Source organism: Drosophila pseudoobscura, chromosome X (genome assembly GCF_009870125.1).
Source record: "Drosophila pseudoobscura strain MV-25-SWS-2005 chromosome X, UCI_Dpse_MV25, whole genome shotgun sequence".
NCBI lineage: Eukaryota > Metazoa > Arthropoda > Insecta > Diptera > Drosophilidae > Drosophila > Drosophila pseudoobscura.
Window position 1 is genome coordinate 10928638 of NC_046683.1, and position 25032 is coordinate 10953669.

The window sequence follows — 25032 nt, forward strand, 5'->3', positions numbered from 1 at the left end:
CTCTGGCGTGCCAATGCGGTGGAATCATCTGGATGGCATTGCCAGCGAATGCTTTTAATTAATCGCCAACACAGTGGAGACCCGACCCTAGAGCACAACCTGAAGATCAGCCGTTAGTTTTGTCGGATCGTTATCACACTGTGGACACTGTGCGAGTACTCATAAAATTATGTGGGACAGCGCGGTGCGCTGCGCTTGTGTCTGGTGTATATAGATATTATCTTTATTTAATCTCGTTAAATAGGCTTCGCTCTAATACATTTACATGCTGTGGCGCTCGCTCTCTGTCTTTCAATTGGGAGGAGCTACTGTGCTTGTTCGTTCTTCATTTCTCTACCGTCGGGTTTAAGCTTAATTATTTGTATCGAATATATAATATAATAGTATTTAATTTATATGTTGCTTTCTATCTCTCTCTCGCTGTTTTTCTCAGCCTGCTGCCGATAATGCCTCCTATCGAATTATAGATCTGATCTGATCCGATCTGCTTACTCTTGATTCTCATTAGTTCCACGAAAATAATAAGTGAAGAGTACATAAATCCAAATGTGGAGAATAAAAACCAAATCTAATAATACAAAAAAATAAATTACATTATCAATCAAGGATGGGGCTGAAGACTACCTTCGACTACACTATTCTTTCTTCTTTTACATAATTCATCTTTTTATAGTATATATATATTATTTTTTTGTTTTCTTTTTCGAATTTCATTCAATGACCTTGCTATTGCTGGTTGCTTGATAATGCTTGATAAACATATAGTTTCTGATGATTGGTTCTGGGCTATACACAACTATGGAGCAGGATCACACATAATAGATAGTGGATAAAAACACACAATATATAAAATACAATCCACTTGGGCATGGGCTTGGGGGTCTTTCGTTTGTCGAGCGCTGGGCCCAACGAAAGGAGGAGGTTACAGAAATCGCAGAAATCGTACCAGTATAAACAATCGACTATCAGCTATCGCCAATCGGCTACCATCGACTAAGGCAACGCCTTAGACCTCGTCGCCCTGGTTCATCGTTAGCTCGCCGAGATGGGCATTGAATCGTGACCATTCATCCCGCGAAGGTTGCGCCAGATGCTCAGCCACGTCGTAGACATACAACTTGCCGGCCTCGTCACCAATGCAGACATGCAGTCCGGACGGGGTCCAGGAGACACGATTGAGCGCCGGCGCACCGCCAACGACAATCGATGCTGTTGGTACTTCAGTGTCCTGATTGAGATTCCACAAATCAAGACGACCGCTACCATCGACAGCAGCGAAAAGTGCGGGATGAATGGGCGACCAGGCGACGTCCATCACATAATCCGAGTTGTCCTCGAACGAGTACAACGGCTTTGTGTCCTGCAACCAGATAGAAATAGAGAACGGTGTAAATTAGAGAAATACTTTCGCTATACAACGTATATATAGAAATCACTTGCATACCTTTAGGGACCAGAGCTTGATGGTCCAGTCAATGGACGAGGTTAGAAACAGGTGGCCAAAGTCCGGGGACAACTGGTTGTAGTGCGTCGAGATGCCCGTGATGGGCCCCAAATGCCGTTCGTACACCTCGTTCACCCCCGAACGCAGGCCGTGCCGCGAGGCCGAATAGACATAGCCATCCTCGCTGCCCATCACCAGACTGTTGATCTCATTGGCCGGGAATGCCATCGATGTGATGGCAATGGCCTTCGACTGGCGCTGCTGCAGCTCTAGCGTATCTTGGGGCTGCGACAGCATGTCCAGCGACCACGAGCATAGCTTGCCGTCCGACGATATCGAGATGACGTTGTGCGCATTCTGGGTGCCAACCATCTGGAGACAGTAAACGGGATGTGTGTGCGCTGCCGCGCTCAGCGGCGTCCGCTGTATGGGGGTGCGCTTCTGGACACGATTATCCCAGAGTACAATTTGGCCCGAGTAGGTGCCGCCGAGTATCAGATTGGGATTGAACTTGGCAAAGCAGGTGGACATCACGGCGCTCTGGCAGTGGAAGACATCCTCGGGTGTGCGCTTCTTGAATTTGGTATTCCACACCATCACCACGCCGTCCGGCTCGTTGGGGCTCTCCTCGTTGTTGTGATACGAGGCCACCACCAGTTCTGGGAAGTGTGTGGACCAGTCCATGCTGGTAATGCAACGATTCTTCGACCAGCGCTCATCGTAGAATACCCGATTCAGTGAGAGACGGGCGTGTGAGCGCTCATCGCTGGTCTCCTCGCTGTCTCCGCCGCCGATATAGTCCATGTAGATGTCCACGTTCTCCGACAGGGCCCGCTCAATAACACGTCCGGCTCGCACCACGAATCTCTGAAAGTCCTCCGATAGAATGATCATCTGTTTCTGCTCCTCAGACAGCTCGTTGACTGGAAAATAAAGGGATACACATCCATAGTCATATTGAAACCTTATAGTCACGTTATACTCACCCTCCTTCTTGATCTCGTGCTCCTTTTTGATCTCCAGCGGTGTTATGGCCGGTGCCACATCCTTCACCGTGGGCAGGCCATGGGTGAGGAAACCGGGCGGCAGCTTCGATGAGAAGCCATTATCCAAATGGGGTAGGGAGCTCTCTTCGTCATCTCCTTGGGCATCAAATGCAAGCACTGTTTAAGGTATAAAACTAACACAGCTAGAGGAATTTGACAATCGACAGAACAGGAACAATTCTACATCTTCACCGCTTCATTTTCTTCTTCTTAGATTTTTTTCTTATTCGTATTTGTCTTCTTTTATTCATTCGTCGTTTTTCTTTTGCTCGGAAACCGCATAAATTCATTGACTTTTGGCTTTGTCTTTTGGTTTTTGGCTGGGATTCGATACGGATCAGGTTGATCAGGTTATGGTTATGGTTAAGGCTATAGCTTGGTGTTTGATTGAAGCTTACGGGTGCTTGGTTAGGACAGAGACAGCGAGATACAGGAAAGAGAGAGATGGATAGGGAGATAGTTCGCAGCACGTCTCTGGAGCTTTTCTCTGGAGCAGGATGATGGTGATGGGTGAAGTCTGTGGAGTGCAAACGTGAAGCTGCTGTGGATATTTGGTTCTACTTGGAGGTGATTAGTGATGGGGTGGGGTGGTGTGGGGTTGTGTGGGGTGGTAGCAATGCGTGTGAGATAGTACGTGGCTTTTGTTCATTTTTTTAAGGACTCACGCACAAGGATATAATATATACATATATATATACATATATATATATATATACATATACATATATATATACATATATATATATATATTACAATTGTAATTTATGCAAGGACATGTATGTATGTGATTTGTTGTTCACCTAATTAATATACAAAGCCAATTATACAACTAAAAATATGACAATTTTCTCGCCTTTATGTTTCGATTAACTCTACATGTATGTGTGTATGTATATCGCACATCGTTAGCCGTCGTTATCGTTATCGTTATATCGTTATACGATTATATCACAAAATTGTTTGCATTTGTTCTCCACCCAGTTTATAATTTGCTTGCACTTAAAATTATTTAGTTTTATGCTAGCATATATATAATACACATATATTTAACATTTTAAGTTTAACGGCCGATTATTGATCGACAAGCGATCGATTATTCTGTGTTTCTGTGCTGTAAATTGAAGAGGGGATCGGATCGTCCAGGAGAGCAGAGCTGAGAGAATGAGCGAATGAGGGAGTGTGTGTCTTTCTGCGGGTCTGTGTGTGTGCAGGCACTGGAGGGGAATAGGGAATAGAGAGTGCAACTGTCTAAGCACTGGCTAAATGGGTCAGCGGCCGCAAATTCAGAAGTCCCGTTTGGCCAGTACTTCAAATAATTAACTTTCCTTCCTTCCTTCCCCCCCCTCGCGTCCTAGTGACATATATCCCAAGGATACCCCTTTTGATGTTGCATTTGTGAGAGGCGTTAGTACATAGTTAGGAAAATTATGGGGATTACTTCATGGACGGTACGACGGGGCGGTTTGCAGGATGATTGACACACACACACACAAAGACACACCGAAGAAGATTCTAGAGATTCGGGATGTGGATCAGGAAGTGGGGGCAGGACATGCAAGCAGAGATGATTTCGATCGATTGCGGGGGTCTGACCGTTAGTGTGTTGTGCGTGTGCCTGTGTAATGTTTCATTTCGACTCTTTTTCAACACTGACTTTACGAAAACCACTACATATCTTCCAACACTGACAACCCGAACTCAAAGTACTGAATATTTTCAACGCGATTCGATTTTGATCTCTCTTTACTTTACTTTTGGATTGTTTTTTGTTTTGTTTTTTGTTTTTGGATAGAATTGGTACGTTCCTATTTTGCTTCATGTCGATTCCGTCACTGTTTCAATATGGGCAGAGGCCGCCGGCCCTGGGTGGGGGCCAGTGGAGGCCTGTACCTACCTGTGAATTCATCCTCCCACTCTAAACCCGGATTAAGATTGTATTCATCTTGAAGAAATATAAAGAAATAAATATATTGTACATACATTGCTGGTTGTTTGTTGATTTGTTTGATTTTGGGTTACTTTTGCTTATGATTTTTGTTGTTGTTGTGATTTTTTCAAAAACAAACGAAAGAGAGAAAAACAAAACAAAATATAGTTTTGGCTCTGCATACCGCCCATCAATTAATTAATAAGAGATCGATAGTCAATGTTTAAGCTAAATGCATAACGTATAAGAAGTGAGGAAATGTTTTTAGTGTGCTTGCTTAATATTTGCTTTGGATTGGATAAAATGAGATCACACATGGGCGGGCGGGCGTTTGGTCACATATAGAAAGATATAGTATAGGTAGTATATACGATAATTTATGTATGTATGTATATAGCACACAAGCCTGACTTATGATGGGTACACAAAATAGGGTGGCGGAGGCAGGGCAGGGCAAAGGACAGGGCTTGGGACGGTTGAAAGATTATCATAGTTTATCATACAGTAATACATACATATATATTATGGTATAAGAGTGTTCAACTGATGGTTCAGATACTGTAATTACTATAATTCATACGCATATTGGACTCTCTTCGTCTGTGCTTTCTTTCACATGCAATTTTCGGTGTTTGTCATACATCAAATATCATAGACTTAGAATACTTGGGGAGGGTGGGGCTACGAAAATAATATAATCATCTAGTATGTATGGTATATGTATGATAGATCGTAAATGGTTATACAAAATACAAGTTGAAAGAGAACTTCTTCGAAAACTTAGGAAAGAATATGTGTAAAACGGTCTTATATGCAGGATATATATCTCTAAATATATATACTGTCATAATGCGCAGCCCTACGTAGAACTTTTATATATAAACTAAATGCAAAATAAAAAAAAAACTTAAAAATTCATACGAAATATACTTAAAAAACAAAAAACTTATAAATTGGGTGGAGATTAACAATTTGTTGGTTTTTTTTTCGTTTTTCTGTTAACAATTACGATTATATAATGGCTCTGATACAAACTGAATCTGTTGCGATGTGGTTCTAGAGCTAATTTGAAAAACAAATCAATTATAAATCATATATATATGTATATATAGATCAGATAGATCGGTTATGGAGAACAAATCAAACGACCGAATCGGAAACGAAGATCAAAGAAGCGTCTACGATAGTTTTAAAGCTAAAACATAAAACCGTATACTACATATAAATTTCCATATATACATATATGTGTATATATATATAAATATATATGTGTATAAGAAAGATAATACGTATCAGGCATAATTCTAGGCAGGACAATGCAAGGCGGGTGGGTGGCTAGGGTGGGTTTGTCTACAAAAGTGTGTAAGAGTGGGAACGAGTTGAAAAAGAGATTGAGAGAGAGAAATAGAGAGAGCAAAAACTACACGGAAAACACATACGTATACGTATACATGAGGGATATATAGATAGGTGTGGTAGGTGTACATATATGTATAGAGTAGGGTATAGCAGGTATCAGGAACAGCTCTACATAAAGGCATACGGTTTACAGTTTACAGTTAACGTATTACGGTTTAGGATTTACGCTTTTACGCTTTACGGCTACAGAGTCTGAAAAGTTTTTAGGGTACAAAAATTACGGATAGAACGTAGCTACTCACCATAATAATCCGTAGCATGAGCTGCATTTTTTTTTGCGTGCGTGCCAATAACAGATAAGGGGGGAGAGAGAGAGAGAGAGAGAAATAGAAATTAAATAGACAAATTATTAAATGCGCTACAAAATGTATGCTCTAACGATGCCAATTGGGGGTGTGGGGGCCGGGGCCAGGGCCAGGGCCAATCCCTGGGGCGGTTGAGGGAATGGAGCGAAACCAAAAATGATTATGATAATGATGTTAGTGGAGTGGCGTGGAGTGGAGCGGGGGGTAAGGTAACAAAAGAGAATGCAATGCCTTCATGACTGATCCAATCGAAGCCAAGCCACCAAAAGCGCGCTCGTCAGATGATATTAGCATATACGTTTATACGATCACTCCCAATGATCCTTCTTTAACCAATCGTGATTTTCCGGTTCGTATAAACGTTGCATATGGGCTCTTTTCGTAGCGATATAACTAAGTATTTAACCATTACAAAATAATCGTGTGCTGATCTGATATATGTATGTAGATATAGTTGTTTGTGGAATTTGCTTATAATTAAGATTAGTACCTTTACGTGGACGCCACCAGTCCTCCATATATCCTGACAGAGGCGAGGAGTGGCAAGAAAGAACTGTATTTGTTATTTTTATTTGCACTATGAATTGCTCGTATGATTTATCTTTCAGGACAGGGTCGGGTCGGGGAAGGGGGTTTTTCTTCGTTTTTCTTGGGACTCTTTTACTTTGCAGGGAGACGAGATAAAGCGCAGAAGCCGTATGTGTCTGGGTAAAGGGTAAATGTAGCATGCAGCAGCCAGACTTTAAGCGATTGAGAAACTGTCTGTGTGTGTGGGTGTGTGTGTGTGTGTGTGTGAAAGAGATCCCATTTAACAAGAGCTTAGACTTAGACCATTAGTTAGGCAAACAGAAAGAGAGAGAGAGAGAGACGGAGAGCGTGAGCGAGAATATACAAAGACAGTCAACATTTAACAAAGAGACCAAGAACAATGTACATTTAATAATAGCGATAGATGGAAACAAACTATGGATAGTATAGTGGTTACAGTAGTAGAGCTTCGTTTATGGCCATTTCTGCCTTTTGGCTTTTGCTTATCGAGAGTACGCACCATCACGCTCATGTCCCCCGGAGCTGGTCGTTTGTGTTTGTTTCGTATAGACCAGGGTCTCCTTTGGTGGAATGTTCGTAGCTTGCACATTGTAAACGCTCAGATTCAAGGGCTGTTTCTTGCCGCCACTGGTTCAGGTAGAAGGTAGCCATGGAAAACAATAAACAAAAGTATATTCAATTAAAACGTGTTGAGAGCACAGGAGGGGGCACACAAAGAGCTCACTTTTGACCATTGACAGTGGCCTGGAGGCTGGCGTCGGGGGTCTGTGTATTGGAATTTTCCGACGTCATTGAGTTGACCGATGACAAAGACGACAGAACCTCGGAGACAGGTGCCACGCCCAGGGACGAAAGCATTTCATCCAGATCTCTGAAAGAGCGACGGGAGGGAGGGAAAACATTCAATATGTATTTTGTTTAGGTTTGGGGTTTTTTTTTCATTGAAACAAAACTCACTTTCGCTGATCTTTGTCTATGCCAGCGCCACCGCCAATGCGTCCGGCCGCTTCTTCCATATCTTTAATCTCCTTTTCCCTCCGCCGACGATCCTTCTCCTCGCGCAGGGCCGCCAATTTGGCCTTTTTTCGTTCCAGCTCAGCCTTACGATCCATTTTTTGTGTGCTTTCTCTCGAGGTCTCTCTGAGTGATTTTGGATGTAGATTGGTCTTGAATTGGGTGCTGCTTCCTGAGGGAGGGATGTCGTCGGCTAGATGCTTATGAAGCGGGATATTCTGCAAGGGTTATACATGATGATTAACGAGCCGATACAATCAATCAATGCCTATGCCATCGCCTTAACCAATATTGGTGGCTTTGATGATGTCACCAGTTGGCCAAATGCTCAGAAAAACCCTCTTTCCATGTGTGTGCGTGTCCACTACCTTTGTGTGGGTTTTGGTGTCCGATTGCACATTTAAATAATCATTTAGTACGCCATTACACCTCTCATAATGGCCTTTGACACGAAATCTAATCAGAACATCTGCCACCCACACGCGCACATTCGCTTTCTTTGATGCAAAAAAAATCAATAAATCTAATGCAGTCCACAAAATGAGAGTATCTGACGCACTTTCTTTCGCACTTCTTTTTCGGTGTCACAGATTTCGCTTCACTCCGATCACATTTGATTCGGTGAATATCTCCATGGACCCACCTCTTAACGTTGTTTAAACGTTCGAATTCGGCAATTTAAGTACTTAAATTAACATTTATCAACCATGTTTTTTGTTAATGTTTTGACTCAGCGCGTTTATCGATACATTTACATTTTACTCGATTTATTACATGGCGACTACATGCTACACGGTAACTAAAGAATGGACAATAGGCAACACAGCCCAGAAAATGCAACGCATTAGAAGTAAAACCCACCCCTTTTGCCTGATATACTTTGAAGACAAGGTATATTACTCCTCAAAAAACGGCAAGGTGAGGTTTGTACAAGCCTTGCCATTTTCCTTGCTGGTTTTCTCCTGTTGTCCATTTCACCCGACCCATTTATTCCTTTCATGAATGAGCAGAAATATGCCGAAATACATCGTTTATCAAAATATTCCACATATATGCGCAAATAGTTGTTCAATCTGGCAACCAATTTGGCGCTCAACAGCACACTTTTAAGCACATGTTACGCTGAGCAGCTCCAAGCCTTACCATTTATGATTGCCGTTAGTTAATATATGCGCCGCGTGTTTCGGTGGCGGGGGCGGGCAAGTGAAACCAATCATAAGAACCTGCCACTGGAAATAGAAAGCTGAGAATGCACAAATGTACAATTGAATCATTGTCTCTAATTTATGCCATCAATGCCAAGCCGGCCCCACCCCCATCGCCTGTTGCCATGCTGTGGTGGGGCCCTACCTCCATGCGGCAGCATACAAACTGCATACCTGTTTACCGTTAGTCTGCTGTGTATGTGTGTAGGTGTCGGTGCATGCGTGTGTAAATGGCGTATCAAAATGACCTGTTAATTACCTGTCTCAACCAAACCCAAAATGCCACAGAATGCAGCGGAAACTTGTCTTCAGAGTGGGAGACTATTTTTGGCGCATTTCCATTTAAATGTCAACATTTGATGACCTATAAACTATATTACAATCCATTTGCCTTTGGTTTCTGTTGTTTTGTCTTTTCGTTAATTTCGTAATATCATTGGATAAACCGGACTGGAAGACCATCCCAACGATGCCATCCGAGCCGATGTTGCCAGTAAAAACCTTGAATTACCAAATCTTTTTTCGCTCCAGGCTGATAAATCAGCGTCTCTGGGATGGGAGAGATGGGAAGGGGAAAGGAAACCAATGTGCCGGGTGGCTGTGGCTCCATCGGGATGGAAGAAGCGGAATTGTTTTTTTTGTTGTAGGTTTTCGCTAATTACGTACGCAAACCAAAGCGGTTCGTTTAATACGATTTTTATTCGTGATTAGTTTACAAATTAATTTGCCAATTGAATTTTAGATTTTTGCTGGTTTCTTAGAATACCAACGGCATCGGGGACTGCTGGTCGAGAGTAAAAGTGTCCGGTTAATTAAGTTTGAACCTAAACTAGTTTCTATCTCATCGGGTTTTTGCCGCAGCCGCATTAACAGATGCCATCGGATTGGATCGTATCGGATCGCATCTCTCAAGGACAACTGGTTTTGGGACCATTGCGTGCCGTGTCGTATATTTAGCATATATATGTATATATTATGTATATTACGAACTATCGGACATTTCGTTTCGATTTCCCCTGTGACACAGTTTTTCCACCAGCCAAGGAACCCCCCTTCCCAAAAAATAATAAAAAGCAGGTCCTCCTCAAGGCTGCGAATTTGCTGGAAAGGCTGCAGCGTGACTCTGTTCGGCATCTACTAATGGAAGGGCGTCACAGGCACAAGCACAGGCTGCACCGGCTCGGGAATGGAAAGGCTGCACCTTCAACAACTTCTTTTTTTTTTTTTGGTCAACGCGAGAGTTGTTATCGTATGCGTTGATTGTTCGTTTTGGCTTAATTCGTTTTGGTGGTTTTGTGATTTGGGTTTTTATTGCTGTAAACGACATTTGCATGCGGCCCATCAACCCGCTGGGAGCGTTGGCGCATATGAATGTGGCTTGCTGGCGTTTTTTTCGGCCACATCCACAGCATGTACTCCCTGGAACTGTTCATGCTTGGAATACCCTAACCCAAACCAAGAGTTGTGCTTGGCTGGCATATGATTGGAATGGAATTCCAGGCTTCCAGTCTACGCTCTTTCGCTCTCTCTCCTCTCCCTCGTTATGACTTCCTAGAGAATGGTCTAACTGTAACAGCTAGAGCTGCACTCAACTCACGTAGTGGAGAGAGGGCAAGGGTATGGCCGCTGTCTTGTTGCTATTTTATTTCATCGTTACGCTCTCGCCTCTCTTTGTCGCCTGCTTCCTACATCATGTACTGTGCTCTCGCAAAAGATCACATATCGGATGAATGTATGCCCTAAGCCAGTGCAGCATTGACCACATGTACATATGTACTTGTATATGTGCATACTTGCAAGTCATGGGAGCGTATGAGTGTGCCACTCTCCCACTCTTAGCTGATTTACTTCCTTGTGGAATACTCTACCCACCCAATCACTGCACTGACGCCTTGATCATAAATGCCGGCGGCCTGGCTCAACAGTGGAAGGGGAAGGGTATGCAAAGCTCGACTTGCTCCTCGCAACATTTGGTTTCATTACATCTTTGTCTCGCCTTTCTTTGCCACCTTCCCTTCCCAGCCCACCCCAGCCGTTTCCATCGGCCAGTTTAAGTGGCGGCACCTGCCCCTGCCCCACCTCAGAGCGGTGCTGACGCTGCCATTGCTCTGCCGCGGCCGTCAACGGCGTCGGCGTCGTCGCAGCACCTCCGGGGCCGGTGAAAAAGTCTTGAAAAGTGCGCCTCTCTGCCGTTCCGTTGTTAGTTTAAGTTTAACCATCGCACCGCTTGAGTCGCGATTTAGTTGCTCAGCTGCTCCCCTCTTCCTGGAAGGACCCGCCGTCACAAAATCGTGTGCTGTTTTTGTTTCTTTACCCTGGAATCTGCATAAATTCACAAAATGAAATTATTTTTATGTGCCATTGCTGTAACGCTTTGTTTGGCAGGGACAAGTGAGTGTTGAACAGAATCGCTAATCGGTGATCGATTATCGATGATAAATGATCAATGATCGGTTTGGATCGGTGATCGTGTGGAGACTGAAGGAAGTTTCGGTGTCGGTGTCGCTTCAGTGGTATAGATATCCGATATCTGTCTGTTTATTTGCATAAAAACACCCGCAGAAATAGCAACTTGTTGCTAATTAGTTTGACATTGACACCAAATCAAGATTAGGCTTAGGCTCTTTTTTTAATTTCTGCCCAGACGAACGATTGACATTTAAAGTGACTTGAAATGTGGCGACCCAACCTTTCGAGAAGTTCCCAGATACAGACGCAGACGCAGATCCATAAACGGTTTCGAGGCGGGGCATAACGAGATGAGGAGTGAAAACCGGCTGGTGGCTAGGACTGGGTCTGGTCTCCGGGGGTCTGGGCAAACTGGCTGCTGCACGCTTGCCAAGCCTAAAAAGCGGTCGTTGTCTGGCTGAAATTGTGGATTATGCAACTCTTTGCACTCGTCATTGCATGGCGGGGCGATGCCATCGCGAACCGCATAGACCAGAGATGCACTCACGAGTGTGAATGTGACAGTGACTGTGACAGATACTCCAAATTAAGCTGTGACTTTAAGTGTTCTTATCGTGATTCGAATTTGGGAGATCGTCTTTATATGTCGGGTCTAACTTTTCTGCAAGAGCTTTTCTGAGGTCTGAGTCTAAATATTCTCAAGTTCTGCTAAAAATTTCCCATACTTCTAGCACCTTCTGTTAAAACATATGCCCTGCTAACATTGCCATAGCCACAACCGTTACTCTGTTAAAAGTCCCCCCCGTCATTTCTATGGCAAGCAGGAAACCGCAATGCCAATGGCGGAATTGCCATCAAACCATCGACTGTTCGATCATCGGTCACGTTGTTACACTTTTCCGTGCTATGGAAAAAGTGAAAGTGTGAAAAACAAGTTGACTGAACTCTTCCCGTCTGTATATTTTTCTTCCTCCATCCAGCTGTATCCGCCGCCGGCTTCGAGTGCCCCAAGCCCAACGGCCAGTTCGCCGATGAGATCCAGTGCGACAAGTTCCATGTGTGCGAGGATGGTGTGCCCAAGGCGAGATTGTGCCCAGACGGCTTGGTCTTCGATCCACTGAACCGCAAGTTCAACAAATGCGATCAGCCCTTCAATGTAGACTGCGAGGACCGTACAGAATTGCGTAAGCTAATGACATGGAGTGACGTCCAAGACTGGTTTTAATTGATTTCCATTTATAGAGGAGCCCAAGTCCAGCAAGTATTGTCCGCGTAAGAACGGGTTCTTTGCCCATCCCGATCCGGCCGTGTGCAATATCTTCTACAACTGCATCGAGGGCGATGCCCTGGAGACCAAGTGTACCGTGGGCCTGCACTTCGACGAGTACTCGGGCACCTGTGTGTGGCCCGATACGGCCAAGCGTGAGGGCTGCAATCCCGAGCAGAGTAAGTCCTTTCAGCTGCCTTTCGAGATGGACTTTTGACTGATGGGTTCCCAATTTTTGGTTTGTTTTCCTTCTCTCTTCACCATTCTTATAGGAATGTCTGAGACTGGCTTTGAGTGCCCCAAGGATCAGCCCAAGACCGATGATCGCGGTCAGGTTGTGACCCATCCCAAGTATCCTCATCCCACCGATTGCCAGAAGTTCTACGTGTGCCTGAACGGTGAGGATCCACGCGATCTGGGCTGCCAGCTAGGCGAGGTCTACAACGATAACACAGAGATGTGCGACGCACCCGAAAATGTGCCCGGATGCGAGGACTGGTACAAGGATGTCGATGACAAGAAGGACTAAGCCGGCTCTTGTCCAGCGCCGCCCGCCGATAAAAGCCCAATGCGCGTCTCCCACTTCCTCTCTCCTCTCCATCTACACATACACACTACACACTACACCCTACACCAAAACACCTACAGTCACACTCATGCACACTAAAAAAAGGATTCGCGTCGTAGTCACTTAAAGTTAGTAGTTCTAGCCCACTTCCTATAGAACGTACATATGTATGTGTAGCAGTTAAACTCTAATCTATCCTCTGTCTACTCACCAACTGTCCGGCTATCTGACTGTCTGACTGTGTCGGTCTTTCCGTTCTATCAAACTATACTATATTCTTCACTTTCTGTATCTACCTCCTCGCCTGTCTATCGCTGTGCCCAACTGACTCTTCTGACCAAATTGTTGTGTATATATTTCCCCCTCTTTCTGACTTTCATTTAATTATTATACAAGAAAATAAACTGATTTTTGTTTTATAAACTACACCGGCAACTTCTTCTATCTATCTTCTATGTATCTTTGCACTTCCTCTAACTATATCTGTTCTTTACCATTCTCTATTCTATCTTTCAGCTCTTCTTGCCTTCTTTCCCTAAAAATCCTCCTTCCTAGGCTATGAGATCTATCTGATCATATCATGTGACAATGGATTACTATTTGTATCTTCTTCTAACCATATTCTATAAGTTTTTACTTTTTCTAAGGATATACCCGTATTTAGTAACAATACCTGTACTGTTTCTATGTCCTAACCAGCTTCTCTATTCGATTTCCTTACTCTAAGATCTACAACTTTATACGATATTTTCTGTTTTTTAACATCTCCAATCAAGTTGGATCTCTACTTTGAATCTATGTAATCTTTTTAACTGTTTTCTATAACCTTTTCTTGGTCTATTGAAAACTTTATTTTCTATTTCAACAACTGTTTTACGTTGTCCTTCTAACGAGATTTTTTTACCATTTCGAAGACTTGGAACTCTTTTGTGCAGCTATAAAATCGTATCTTCTGGTATACCTATTCTAAATACTCATCTCACTCACCTTTCTTCTTCGCTATTTTAAGCACTCTCTATTCAATATAAAGATAATATTTATTTGGTTTCTGACTGTTTCTTTCTTTGACTGGAAAACCATTCTGGCTATACAACTTTTTGATGTGTGTTTATCTAAAGCTTAAGACCCGACTGTTAGTCTTCCATCTCATGTATGGATGGAAGACACACTTTTACTTCATTTTTTTTATTAAAACATGATTTCAAAACTACAGGAAATCTTGTGTGTGTGTTTTGTGTTTATCTTGTTTGGAAATACATGTACATGTATATCGGAGATCATCTATTTCGAATAATCAATCAAACCTTTCACTCGGGACTTCGCAACAACAGCAAGGGGGGTGGGGGGGGGGGGGGGGGGGGGGGGTCTGGGGTGATCTATTAACCCTTTGTTGGGACAGGGCACACAAAAGAGCCGTTAATTACCAAAGTGGCCAAAGCGGATTGCCGCAAGAGAAACAAATCACAAGAGCAGCAGAGCAAAAAAGTCAAAAGGCTGCAGGCAGAGCAGAGCAGCAGATTTTTGGGTTATGCAATAACCGCAGCAGCCACAACAGCAGCACAACGGCGGCCAAAAGTTTTGCAATAGTTAACAATGTAACGGTAATCGGCAGCAACAACAAACGGGACAAGAGCCAATCATGAATGAAGCTTGCGCTCTGCTCGAGCTTTGCCTTTTACTTTCAATCACATACTCGTGCATGCCATGCCTTCTGGAAGCTTACCCCAAATCACGTTTTGCATGCAACAACAGCAGCTAGCAGCAGCAGCAGCAGCAGCATTACAACACCAACAACAGCGGCAGCGGCAGCATTCAAATAACAGGAATACCATCAGCATTAGCAGCCACAACAGAGACAACAATAACATCTACAGAAAAAATAGCTTCAACAACAATAGATTCAACAACAACAACTGCAACGAAAGTAACACCAACCAGTAAAAAGGAAAGAAGTTACAACAACACCAACAGCTACACCAATGATATTTATATCAGTAGAATTATCAGTTACAAGAACACCACAAAAACAACAACAATAACAACAAATTCAACACAAATCGTAACAGATTCAACAACACCACAGCCGATAACAGTTGCAGTTACACCAACAGCAAGGCACCGCAGATCATTCGATGAAACTGTGACAACATAGAGCAAACAGCCTTACCCTCCCCCATCTACCCTCCTTCCACACATCCCTACCACCCACCAAATCCCCCAACAACAACAACCCAAAGCTTTTGCAAAACTTTTTGTCGTTTGTTTGTGTTTTTTTTTGTTTTTTTCGTTTCTGTTTACTGTCGCCGTCGACGTCGCTGTCTGCCTCTGCCGCTACCGCCACTTGCTTCTTCTTCTTGGAGTCCGGTATAAATCTTTTCAGTTGAGTTTGGAACGCGTAACCGTTAAAACGTACAAGCCACTTGGAGCGAAAGTTTCAGTCTTTTTTCGACACCTATATTTTTTTTTTGCGCGTGTTGAATATTTGAAATTTTGTTGTTGTTGTTTTGTGATTTTCTCTGTGTGTGTGAGTGAGTGTGTGTGTGTGAATTTCCGTTTTTGAATTTCCGCTTTAACCAAATTCATAATAAAAGAAACCACAAAGTGTTCAATATGCAGAGAATGCTAGTATGCAGTATCCTGGCCCTGTCCTGGATAACAGTTGGTGAGTATTCCAAAAAGGGCCTTGGGGCGCGGTGGTGTTCGTGTGTTTGCACCATTCCCAATTCGCAATTAGCGCAACCTTTCAATTACGAAGCAGTGTTGCTTGTTGCTTTTACTTTCAAAAATTCCAATTGCAATCGCGTGAAGTGGTCATAGACGGTCGCCAGACCCACCACACCACACACATGCCACCGTTAGCTCTTTTGTTCTCACCTCAGTAGCAAGCCGAAATACCGAAATCAAAATCAAAATCAAAATCCAGTTTAATTACTGGTTTCAAGCGAAGGCTAGGCCAAAGATTAGTTACCTGACTGCTCCAATTGGTAGATTGGTGGATACTTAACCCTGAGACACCGCCATGGCGGGGAGGGACAGTGGCTTATTGCTGCTGATTTGGCATGCAGATCATGTGCGCTCGATCACTTTTGCTTTTCTGTTCAAGCTGACTCACAAGCGTAGAGCAGACGAGGGCCTGCCAGGGTTGGGCCTGGTGCACGATCATATGTAGATCTCCAATACTTAGCCGAGATCCTCAATCTTAAATCTGATCATCGGTTCGAAATCACTGATCATTTCAAGTCGTTTGGTGCTTGGCACCACAAGTATTCAATAAATACGTATAGCATACGAGTATCAGGAATCGCAACCTAAATCAAATGCCAAAGCCCGGTCGGTCAAAGTAGAACTTGGGGCCTGTCAAACCAGTTGACAATTATGGGTGGGAATAAATAAATAAAACAAAGACTTGCAAAACAATCGCTTGATACGATCTAGATATTGCCCAACCGACACGACAAGTTTCAACCAACAAAAGGTTAGGTTGTGTTAACAATCGCTGCCATTTAATTGGTGAATGATCGAAGAACACTGTTCTTGATTGCCTTTCTTCAAATATCATTTAAGAGAACGAAGTAATGGCATGAGTTGCGCTACAATCTGGGAAGAGATCAGATCGGTTGGGATCATCTAACGATTGTTAGGCCATCGAAAGATTCGAGGCGCCATCGATTAACTTTCGTTTCGGCATTTTCGCCCCGAGAGAGTTTTCCCAACACACATTTTGTCCCAGACAAATTACCGGAAATCTTCACAGATTTAAATATATATACTCACTCGCACACATTGTATGCGTGTGCGTCTGTGTTTGTTGTATTTGGCTTTGGGCTCGGAGCAAAGTGTTGGCAGGCAGGTAGGCAATCAACCTGTTACCCGATCTCGATGGTGGCATCGGCATTCCAAGCGATATACCCAGCCGACGGTTACATCATGTTACGGAGCCGCACATTTGCCGCTAGACGCGCGCCGCACCGCTCCATGCCGCTCCATGCCGCTTCGCGAAGATGCGCGAAAGTGTCGAGACGAGCAGTGGCGTCACTTGCACTTGCACTCGCACTCGCACTCCCAAACCAGTTGCACGCCTCCGCCTCCTCATGAGAGGCAAGTCCGGAAGGAAGGCAGGGAGGCAGGAAGGAAGTGGTTAATGGTGGGTGCTGGTGACACTTTTCGCAACTGCAGTTGTCAAAATTCGATGATGCGATAAAACAATCGAGATCGATCAATTACGATGATTTTCGACTTTGTTTAATGATTTTTAAAACGATAAAAAACGATAAACGATAATAAATATATGCATGTCTATGGGTTGTCCTTAATTCGTTAAGTGATTTTTACGGATCTATTTAATCGAAGAGAAATGGAAAAATTAAAAGTACTTAGTAGTGGATATTTTACATACGTTTCTTTTGATCCATTCCCAGGACATGCTCTGGCCGTGGGCTCACCGGAGTGCCCCGAGAAGTACGGTGAACAGGCCTATGCCCACACCGAGAACTGCGACCAGTTCTTCCTCTGCACCAATGGTACCCTGACCCTGGAGACCTGCGAGAATGGGCTGCTCTTTGATGGCAAGGGCGCCGTCCACAATCACTGCAACTACAACTGGGCCGTCGACTGCAAGGGCCGTCAGTGGGATCGTGAGTAGATACAGATACGGATATATCCAACCGATTTGGATAAACTTTAAAATGAACTTCTTTTTGACCACCCCACAGCCACACCGATCTCCTCGCCGGGCTGTGAGTATCAGTTCGGTTTGTATGCGGTGTCCAAGGACTGTGCCACCACGTACATCAAATGCGCCCACGGCGAGCCTCACGAGCAGGACTGCGACGCTGGCCTGGCCTACGATGAGCGCATCCATGGCTGCAACTGGCCCGACCAGCTACTCGACCACTGCAATCCCGAGGGTAAGATCCCCCACTGCCCAATCCCCACTCTATTTACGAACTACATAACAATGTTTGGCCTTGTTGCACCCTAACAGCTGTCGTTGGCTTCAAGTGCCCCACCAAGGTGGATCCCAATTCGGTGGCCGCTCGCTTCTGGCCCTTCCCACGTTTCCCCGTTTCCGGGGACTGCCATCGCCTGATCACCTGTGTGGAGGGTTATCCCCGTCTCATCAGTTGCGGCGAGGACAAGGTCTTCGATGAGCACACGCTCACCTGCGAGGAGCCCGAGTACGCCAGCGGCGGTTGCGCCAACTACGGAAAGTAGAGATCCACGTCGTCTTCGTCCGATCTCGACTCGGATCGGATCGGATAGGCTCTGTATATAAATACGTACATATGAAAAGCTAAATAGCTCCGAATCGATCTATCCAAACCACTCAAATTCACTACAATCTATCTATCCTATCCCTGCACGCGCAAGCCTTTCGCACTGTCCCGAATTTCCTAGCGAAAAGAAACCCAATCCCGATTAAAAAAAATATTGCATATAGTAATTTTGCCTGTTAACATCGTCGTCTTTCTATCTTTCTGTATTTTATTATCTTTTTGTTGTTCTGTGGGCTTCCTTTTTGTATATGAATCGCAATAAAGTTAATTTTATTTATTGTAACACTTTTTTGGAAACAAATCCAAGCGAATACGAGCCACAAACGTTCTTTTGGCGCTGTCAGAAGTGAACTAGTATGTGGTTTTAATCCAACGGACTTTGAACTAGTTCGTGGAACGCGGTTTTGCCTGAATGCTTCGAATGCCCCGCACAATGGTAGTATAATGAAAAACATGGATTTAGGGAATATCGGATATTGGAATAGGATAATCAATTTTTATTCTAAAGATAAGAATATGGGAAAAGTAGTTTCCATCCATGCGGAAATACTTAGCGGCCTAAAACTATCACATCAAAAATTCAAAATTAAACCTAAAGTGAAGCCAAATGTGTGCGACATCCGTTGAATACCTGGCTCAGTCGATCAGATGCCGTGAATGGTCCTGCGGAGTGAAGAATATGATCGCATAGATGAGGCCATCGCGCACCGACTCCGTGGGATTGCCCACGTTGAACATGAACTTGACGCGATGGCTGTTGGCGTCGGGCACGCACGAGTACATTGGATACCAGCCGGTCTTGTTGAACACCACGTATATCTTGTAGATCTGGTTGCGGTAGATGTAGACGGGCCGGTCAAAGGTGATGTCCAGCAGCGAGTCATACCGCACCCGGGCAGTGCAATGGGTGTAGGTGATGCGCGAGCCGTGCATATCCTGGATGTGGGCGTAGAGAACCTCGTTGTAGCGTTCGGTGAAGCCGGCGGAGGTCATCAGCTCGCCGCAGAGCACACGCGTGGGCACTTGGACGCCCAGTATCCAGATGTTTGTGTCTACCTGGAAGGTGACTCCCGCATCCGTGACGCTGGTATTGCGATAGTCGAACTGACGTGTCAGCGAGCGCGTGCAGTAGGCTCGGACCATGTCGTTGTGCTGGTTCCCACCGGGTTCTCCTCCACCTCCATTTACACCACCTACGCCACCACCACCTCCAGCAGCTGGTGGCTCGTTTTCATTGACGTTGTTTGGTCCAGCGGGGGCAGCTCCTCCGCCTTCATAGCCATCGCCAAAGCAACGCAATGTGGCATGGCTAGCGGGATTAGCGCCCGGATTGTCCGCCACACTCACCGTTTCCGGTGCTCGCAAGCCTATGGGCATGATACCCTCCTCGCCAAAGACGCCAGCATTAATAGGGGGGGCGGGCGCGTCTGCGCGATTGTTCGTGCGATGTATTGTGGCCCCCATGCGGGAAAAGAGCACCTCGCCCCCGTTGTTTCGGTTCCCAAAAACCTGAAAGATGGTTGCCGATGATGCGGCAGCGGCTCCGGAATGACGATAGGAGGTGGACAACTCTCTCTGACGGTGTCCAGATTCGTAGAAGTTCCGAGTGCTGCGAGAGACACAGAAGCCCTCGGGCATGTTACAGTCGTTCAGTGTGGGACTGGAGATCTTGATGAGGATGGCGAGAGCCTCATGCTGCTGCAACAGCTTGGAACGGGCCGGGCCTTCAGCAAACTGCTGCGGTGTCATGGTAAGGAAACGTATCTTCTTGACGGCCTGCCGCAGCATCGCCCCGTCCATGATGGTGCGCTGGGCATCCATTATGTTAATCATGTTAACCTCATCGTCGAGGGCATTGCCCGAGGCATCGCTTTCGATGATGACCACATCGTCAGAGGCAGCGGCATCAGCATCGGCATCGGCATCGGCATTGGAATTCGCATCAGGCGAAGCGGCCGCTGCCGCAGCAGCTGCGGAAGAGGTTGAGGCTCCATTCGGATCTGCCTCGAAGCTGTCCCCATCATCATCCTGATGCATGTGCTGGACCATGGCTGCCACATCGGGCTCCATCTTGATTTCCTCCACCATTATATCGCCGGTGGAGTGGTCTGGCGACTGTTTGGTCGTGATTTCTTTGTCGCCGGACATGTAGAGGCCTTCGGGCTGGCCGGGTTCGTTGAGAATGCCCCTCTCACTGGCAAACTTCAGCAGGCAGTTGAAGAGATCAAGCTCAGAGTCGATGTTTAGACGGTTCTGATCCAGTATTGCCATCAATGTGGATACCTCGATGTCCATGAAGCTGGGATCCAACAGCACCTCCCTGGTGTTTGTCGCAATCAGGTCCATGCTGCTCTGCATAATGCGCGGCTCATCGAATAGCTTGGCAAACTCGTAGGCGCGACAGGCGTTCTTGGGACTTAGATCGGCCCACAGGAAGTGGGTGCAGCGGGTGACGACATGGGGCAGCATATATTTCTTGGCCACGTAGCACAGCTCGCAGGCCTTATCAAAGGAGCCAATGGTGATGCGGTCCGTGTAGATGTACTCCATCATGGCCTCAAAGGCCTCCGGCTGCACATCGGGTATAACAATGGGATCGGTCTTGTCCGGCAGATTGCCAAAGAACATGCGCTCAAACACCGGCGAGCCCATCGCCAGGAGTAGCTTATGGCCGGCAATGATGCGGTGGTTGGGCGATGTGCCCACCAGGAAACGGCAGTCGGCCCATTTTTCAGTCTGCAGCAGATATTGGCCGCGATCCTTAATCGCAGTGAGATTGTTTTGCCAGTCGACATCCATGACCTTTTTTGAGCAAAGGAATCGTTAAATATCAGCCGCTATGTTTAGATCGATGCTATTTACCGGTTTTTTGTTCTAGCTTCCACGCAAATTAGGAAATTCGTTGAATTTAAAAGTAGAAAATGGATAAAAAACAAAGACAACTCGGAAATTGTTTAGGTTGCAGTGTTCAGTGTGACCGCAGAATTATCGTTAAAATATTCCGTCCGACCCTCAGAAATATACCGTCTCATTGTAAAAATATACCGTAAATATACTGACGAATTCAAGTTATATTATATATAATCCTCGATTTTGATATTCCGTGGAATATTACTAGCTAGATAGAACCTTCAGCCCTGCCCACGTAATTTTATACGATTATTGAATCAATTTTCTACTTCATTGCTTTATTTTAAACACTTTTATTGGGTTTTGAATAGAAAAATATTTTAGCGAAAAAGGTCAACCAAAAAAATTCGTAAGACTGTAATCGTTCATATTGCTCAATTTTGATATTCCGTTGAATAAAGCTGGCTAACTAAAACCTTCGGCGCTGCCCACATAGTTTTATCCTATTGATGAATAAATTTTCTACAAGATTAATTACTTTTGAGTACTCCCATTTACTGTATTTTGACTAAAACAAGGTTAAACACAAAAGTTACTCGGGCTCTTTTACTGTATATTTTTAAAATGAGACGGTATATTTTTGTATATTTCTGAGGGTCAGACCGTATATTTCATCGCATTTTCAGATTTTAGTGCCACCATGTCTACCTCACACACCTTGCAAATGTGTATACTTTTCACAGTATTTTCCTGTATGCAAGACGCGATATTGACTCACCCTCTTGTCGAATGCACCAAAGTAGGAAACGTGTAGAAATGCCATTTAGAGCCATGTTCCAGGCCACATCAAATTTTTGATCGTTTTCCTACATTTTTTCAAAAATGTCGGAAGAAAAGCCTTGTCAGAAAGTGAATAACGGAGGTTTTCACACTGGCGCTTCAATGGGGCTTATATGAAAAAAACGGGAAAAAATTTGTCGCTTTTGGTAATTACATAAAAATGTAGTTAATATGTAGCAAATGTGCAGTCAGCGTGTAGTTACCGTGTAAGAAAACTAATTTAGTGAGCATTCTTTGTGTTTAAGTTTACGTTTGCTTAAGTTTAACCTGTCTTGTAGGAAATTGATTTAGTAATCGGATGCAACTATAAGTTCAGAGCTGAGGGTCTTAGCTTGCTGGAAATATTCAACCGTATATCAAAAACGATGGAACATGATCGGACTTGAATACATGTAATTCGTCAGTATATTTATGGTATATTTTGATATTTGTGACGCAGTTCGGTATATTTCTGAGGGTCAGAAAAAAGAGAAAAATATAAAGTCAAATCAAATGCGCATAGCTGAAATAAATCAACGTTTCTCATCAAATCAATCAGCATCCAAAGCCAAGAAACAACAAAACATATTTAAATAAAGCGAAGCATATACAAATTGCATTTAGAGCAAGAGCATTAGTCGCTTGTCACCTGTGTGCTGTGGGTGTGTGTGTGTGTGTGTTTGTGTGGGTGCGTGCGTTGTGTGCTGCGCGTGTGTTTGTGTGTGCTTTGTTCTATAAGAGCCGCTGGTGTGTGGAAATGGCGAAGAAAACCTACGATTTGCTCTTTAAACTGTTGCTAATTGGCGATTCGGGTGTTGGCAAGACCTGCATATTATTCCGTTTCTCCGATGATGCCTTCACCTCCACCTTTATATCCACCATAGGTGAGTGACATGGGCCATGGCCTGTCCAAAAGGCAAACGGGATATTCGTACAAACACTTTGCCTACAATTTACTTATGTAGTACATGTGTATGCACATGTGTAGATGCCGGAGTTGTGTCAGCTGTGTCAGTGGGTAGGCGGTGGCGGCTGTGTCAAGGATATGCGTGTGTGTAATTGGGCGTGGCATTGTCTTATCGGTGGGATCAGAAACGGGAATATTCCCTGCAAAGGCATCTCGACATGTGCGCATATGTATGCTTATGTTTCTCAGTGTGAGTGCATTGTACTGTTTCTCTCTGCATATGTAAATAAATATGTGTGAATGTACAGATCGTTGCAGCCTTTGGACTCGGCCTGTGGAGTGCGGGTTACGGTAGCCCTGCCCCTAGTTAGGCAATAAAACTAGATTAATACACGTAACCGATACGTGCAAACATTTATTTATCTATCTGTCTCACTACCATATCCGTGTCTGCCCCATGGGCTGTGTGTGTGTGTGCGTCGTGTGTGTGCTGTGGTGATTCATAATTTATGAGAGAGGACAACTGTTTTTTTTTTTTGGTTTATGGCCAGTCGGCGTTCTAATGCATATTGTGACGTCATAACGTATGATTAAATTTTATTCTTAGGAATTGATTTCAAAATCAAAACCGTGGAACTGAGGGGCAAAAAGATCAAACTACAGATATGGGACACGGCCGGCCAGGAGAGATTCCACACAATAACCACCTCCTACTATCGCGGGGCGATGGGCATCATGCTAGTCTATGACATAACGAACGAAAAGAGTTTCGAGAATATCGTCAAATGGCTACGGAACATAGACGAGGTGAGTGCAAGAGTAAATAAGTGGTCCCGTTCGCTGATTGATTCATCATCATCATCACTCTCTCTCTTCCGCTCGCTCTCACTCTCTCTCTCTCTCTCTCTCTGTCTTCTGTGGCTCTCTGCAGCATGCCAACGAGGATGTCGAGAAGATGATACTGGGCAACAAATGCGATATGACGGACAAGCGTGTGGTGAACAAAGAGCGCGGCGAGGCGGTAAGCAAAACTCAACCATTATGGCTACAGCAGCGGTCAACAGAATAGTGTTTTTATGGCAATATCTAAATTATAAGTTCTATTTTATGAGCAGAAAGGAAGAAATGCTTCTCATTGCCACTATGATATTGATCGCAGCTGTAGGCAAGACATCTTTCCATTCGTATAAACTGACTATTTCCGTAATACTCTCCATTTAGATTGCCCGCGAGCACGGCATAAGGTTCATGGAAACATCCGCCAAGTCGAACACCAACATTGAGCGTGCTTTTTGCGAGCTTGCCGAGGCCATATTGGATAAGACATCTGGAAAGGAGGCGGCCGAGAATCCTGAGCGCGTCGTCATCGATCGCCGGAATAATGACAAGGCCCCGGGCTACAGCAAATGCTGTGCGTAAAACGGGGACGAGTGGCCCTGAGGCCGGCCCGTTGGTCAAGGCTCTCTCTGCCGTGGCCGTGGCGGTGGCGGTGGCGTGTGTTTAGCTGTGTGACGCGAGACGAGATATTGGGGGTTTGCGGATCGGTTTTTGAAACTGCTCCACACGCAAATGAAGCAATAAACGTAAACACACACAGACCGGGGTAGATGGAGACGAGAGAAATTACTTACTACAAGAAGATATGCAGAAGGAAAAGCAAGCAAACAAACAATAGAAACAGTAACAGAAACAACCTACCTAAAGTTTAAACAATTTGTAACAACGAACATTTGGAAGAAACTTTACAATCCGTAGACGACAAAGATGTTTGTTATAAGAAAGCTTCAGATACAGAAACAGCTAGAGATACAGATACGTTAGTTAACGCACAACACATTTTGAACCAAGAACAATTCTCGACCAACAACAAAACAAACAAAAATTATAAACCGCGCGAGCGAGAGAAGCAGAAGAAGGAGAAACAGAACTGCATTTCATGTCTGTCTCAGGGCACTGCACTCCAGGACTGTTTAAGGCGTGTCAGGCGTGTCAGGCTTCCCAGGAAAGCGGACATCTTGAGCGATTTC

The 25032-nt window shown here is 44.6% G+C and overlaps 5 protein-coding genes across 24 annotated transcripts; 3 read left to right on the forward strand and 2 right to left on the reverse strand.

The window, feature by feature from the left end:
• Window positions 1-200: 200 nt before the first annotated feature.
• LOC4814506 (cytoplasmic dynein 1 intermediate chain) lies at window positions 201-8491 on the reverse strand. 20 transcript variants are annotated; one of them, XM_033384169.1, is made up of 10 exons: window positions 8348-8491; window positions 7648-7922; window positions 7415-7561; window positions 7190-7317; window positions 6632-6664; window positions 6079-6099; window positions 4385-4432; window positions 2431-2583; window positions 1445-2367; window positions 201-1360 (listed from the first exon to the last, which is right to left on the reverse strand). In XM_033384169.1, the coding sequence occupies exons 2-10, from the start codon at window positions 7800-7802 to the stop codon at window positions 1007-1009; spliced, it is 1962 nt and encodes a 653-aa protein (XP_033240060.1). In that variant the 5' UTR covers window positions 7803-7922; window positions 8348-8491; the 3' UTR covers window positions 201-1006. The 20 variants fall into 20 exon arrangements, with proteins under 20 accessions (XP_033240060.1, XP_001354940.3, XP_033240059.1 ...); XM_001354904.4 differs by having other exon boundaries at window positions 2431-2586; XM_033384168.1 differs by having other exon boundaries at window positions 2431-2607.
• Window positions 8492-11091: 2600 nt separating this feature from the next.
• obst-A (obstructor-A) lies at window positions 11092-13579 on the forward strand. Its single transcript, XM_001354903.4, has 4 exons — window positions 11092-11300; window positions 12299-12502; window positions 12561-12764; window positions 12858-13579. The coding sequence occupies exons 1-4, from the start codon at window positions 11249-11251 to the stop codon at window positions 13112-13114; spliced, it is 717 nt and encodes a 238-aa protein (XP_001354939.2). The 5' UTR covers window positions 11092-11248; the 3' UTR covers window positions 13115-13579.
• A 1941-nt stretch (window positions 13580-15520) lies between these two features.
• Peritrophin-A (Peritrophin A) lies at window positions 15521-18697 on the forward strand. The gene is made up of 4 exons (XM_001354902.4): window positions 15521-15815; window positions 17572-17787; window positions 17866-18060; window positions 18138-18697. Exons 1-4 carry the CDS (start codon window positions 15764-15766, stop codon window positions 18365-18367), a joined length of 693 nt encoding a protein of 230 aa, XP_001354938.1. The 5' UTR covers window positions 15521-15763; the 3' UTR covers window positions 18368-18697.
• A 190-nt stretch (window positions 18698-18887) lies between these two features.
• LOC4814979 (uncharacterized) lies at window positions 18888-21434 on the reverse strand. The gene is made up of 2 exons (XM_001354901.4): window positions 21292-21434; window positions 18888-21231 (listed from the first exon to the last, which is right to left on the reverse strand). Exon 2 carries the CDS (start codon window positions 21226-21228, stop codon window positions 19066-19068), a length of 2163 nt encoding a protein of 720 aa, XP_001354937.2. The 5' UTR covers window positions 21229-21231; window positions 21292-21434; the 3' UTR covers window positions 18888-19065.
• A 1101-nt stretch (window positions 21435-22535) lies between these two features.
• Window positions 22536-24759, forward strand: Rab10 (RAS oncogene family member Rab10). The gene is made up of 4 exons (XM_002134210.3): window positions 22536-22982; window positions 23613-23812; window positions 23937-24026; window positions 24227-24759. Exons 1-4 carry the CDS (start codon window positions 22856-22858, stop codon window positions 24422-24424), a joined length of 615 nt encoding a protein of 204 aa, XP_002134246.1. The 5' UTR covers window positions 22536-22855; the 3' UTR covers window positions 24425-24759.
• The last annotated feature ends 273 nt before the right edge of the window (window positions 24760-25032 follow it).

Excerpts from the sequence above, each read along its gene's own strand:
- LOC4814506 (XM_033384165.1), bottom strand. The coding sequence starts at position 7,802 with ATGGATCGTAAGGCTGAGCTGGAACGAAAAAAGGCCAAATTGGCGGCC. Across the intron at positions 4,433-6,078 it reads TCATGCTACGGATTATTATG|ATGAATACAATCTTAATCCG; the intron begins GTGAGTAGCTAC and ends TATTTCTTCAAG. Across the intron at positions 2,368-2,430 it reads GCACGAGATCAAGAAGGAGG|TCAACGAGCTGTCTGAGGAG; the intron begins GTGAGTATAACG and ends TTTATTTTCCAG.
- obst-A (XM_001354903.4), top strand. The coding sequence starts at position 11,249 with ATGAAATTATTTTTATGTGCCATTGCTGTAACGCTTTGTTTGGCAGGG. Across the intron at positions 11,301-12,298 it reads GCTTTGTTTGGCAGGGACAA|CTGTATCCGCCGCCGGCTTC; the intron begins GTGAGTGTTGAA and ends TCCTCCATCCAG. Across the intron at positions 12,765-12,857 it reads GGGCTGCAATCCCGAGCAGA|GAATGTCTGAGACTGGCTTT; the intron begins GTAAGTCCTTTC and ends CCATTCTTATAG.
- Peritrophin-A (XM_001354902.4), top strand. The coding sequence starts at position 15,764 with ATGCAGAGAATGCTAGTATGCAGTATCCTGGCCCTGTCCTGGATAACA. Across the intron at positions 15,816-17,571 it reads CCTGTCCTGGATAACAGTTG|GACATGCTCTGGCCGTGGGC; the intron begins GTGAGTATTCCA and ends ATCCATTCCCAG. Across the intron at positions 18,061-18,137 it reads CGACCACTGCAATCCCGAGG|CTGTCGTTGGCTTCAAGTGC; the intron begins GTAAGATCCCCC and ends GCACCCTAACAG.
- LOC4814979 (XM_001354901.4), bottom strand. The coding sequence starts at position 21,228 with ATGGATGTCGACTGGCAAAACAATCTCACTGCGATTAAGGATCGCGGC.
- Rab10 (XM_002134210.3), top strand. The coding sequence starts at position 22,856 with ATGGCGAAGAAAACCTACGATTTGCTCTTTAAACTGTTGCTAATTGGC. Across the intron at positions 22,983-23,612 it reads CACCTTTATATCCACCATAG|GAATTGATTTCAAAATCAAA; the intron begins GTGAGTGACATG and ends TTTTATTCTTAG. Across the intron at positions 23,813-23,936 it reads GGCTACGGAACATAGACGAG|CATGCCAACGAGGATGTCGA; the intron begins GTGAGTGCAAGA and ends GGCTCTCTGCAG.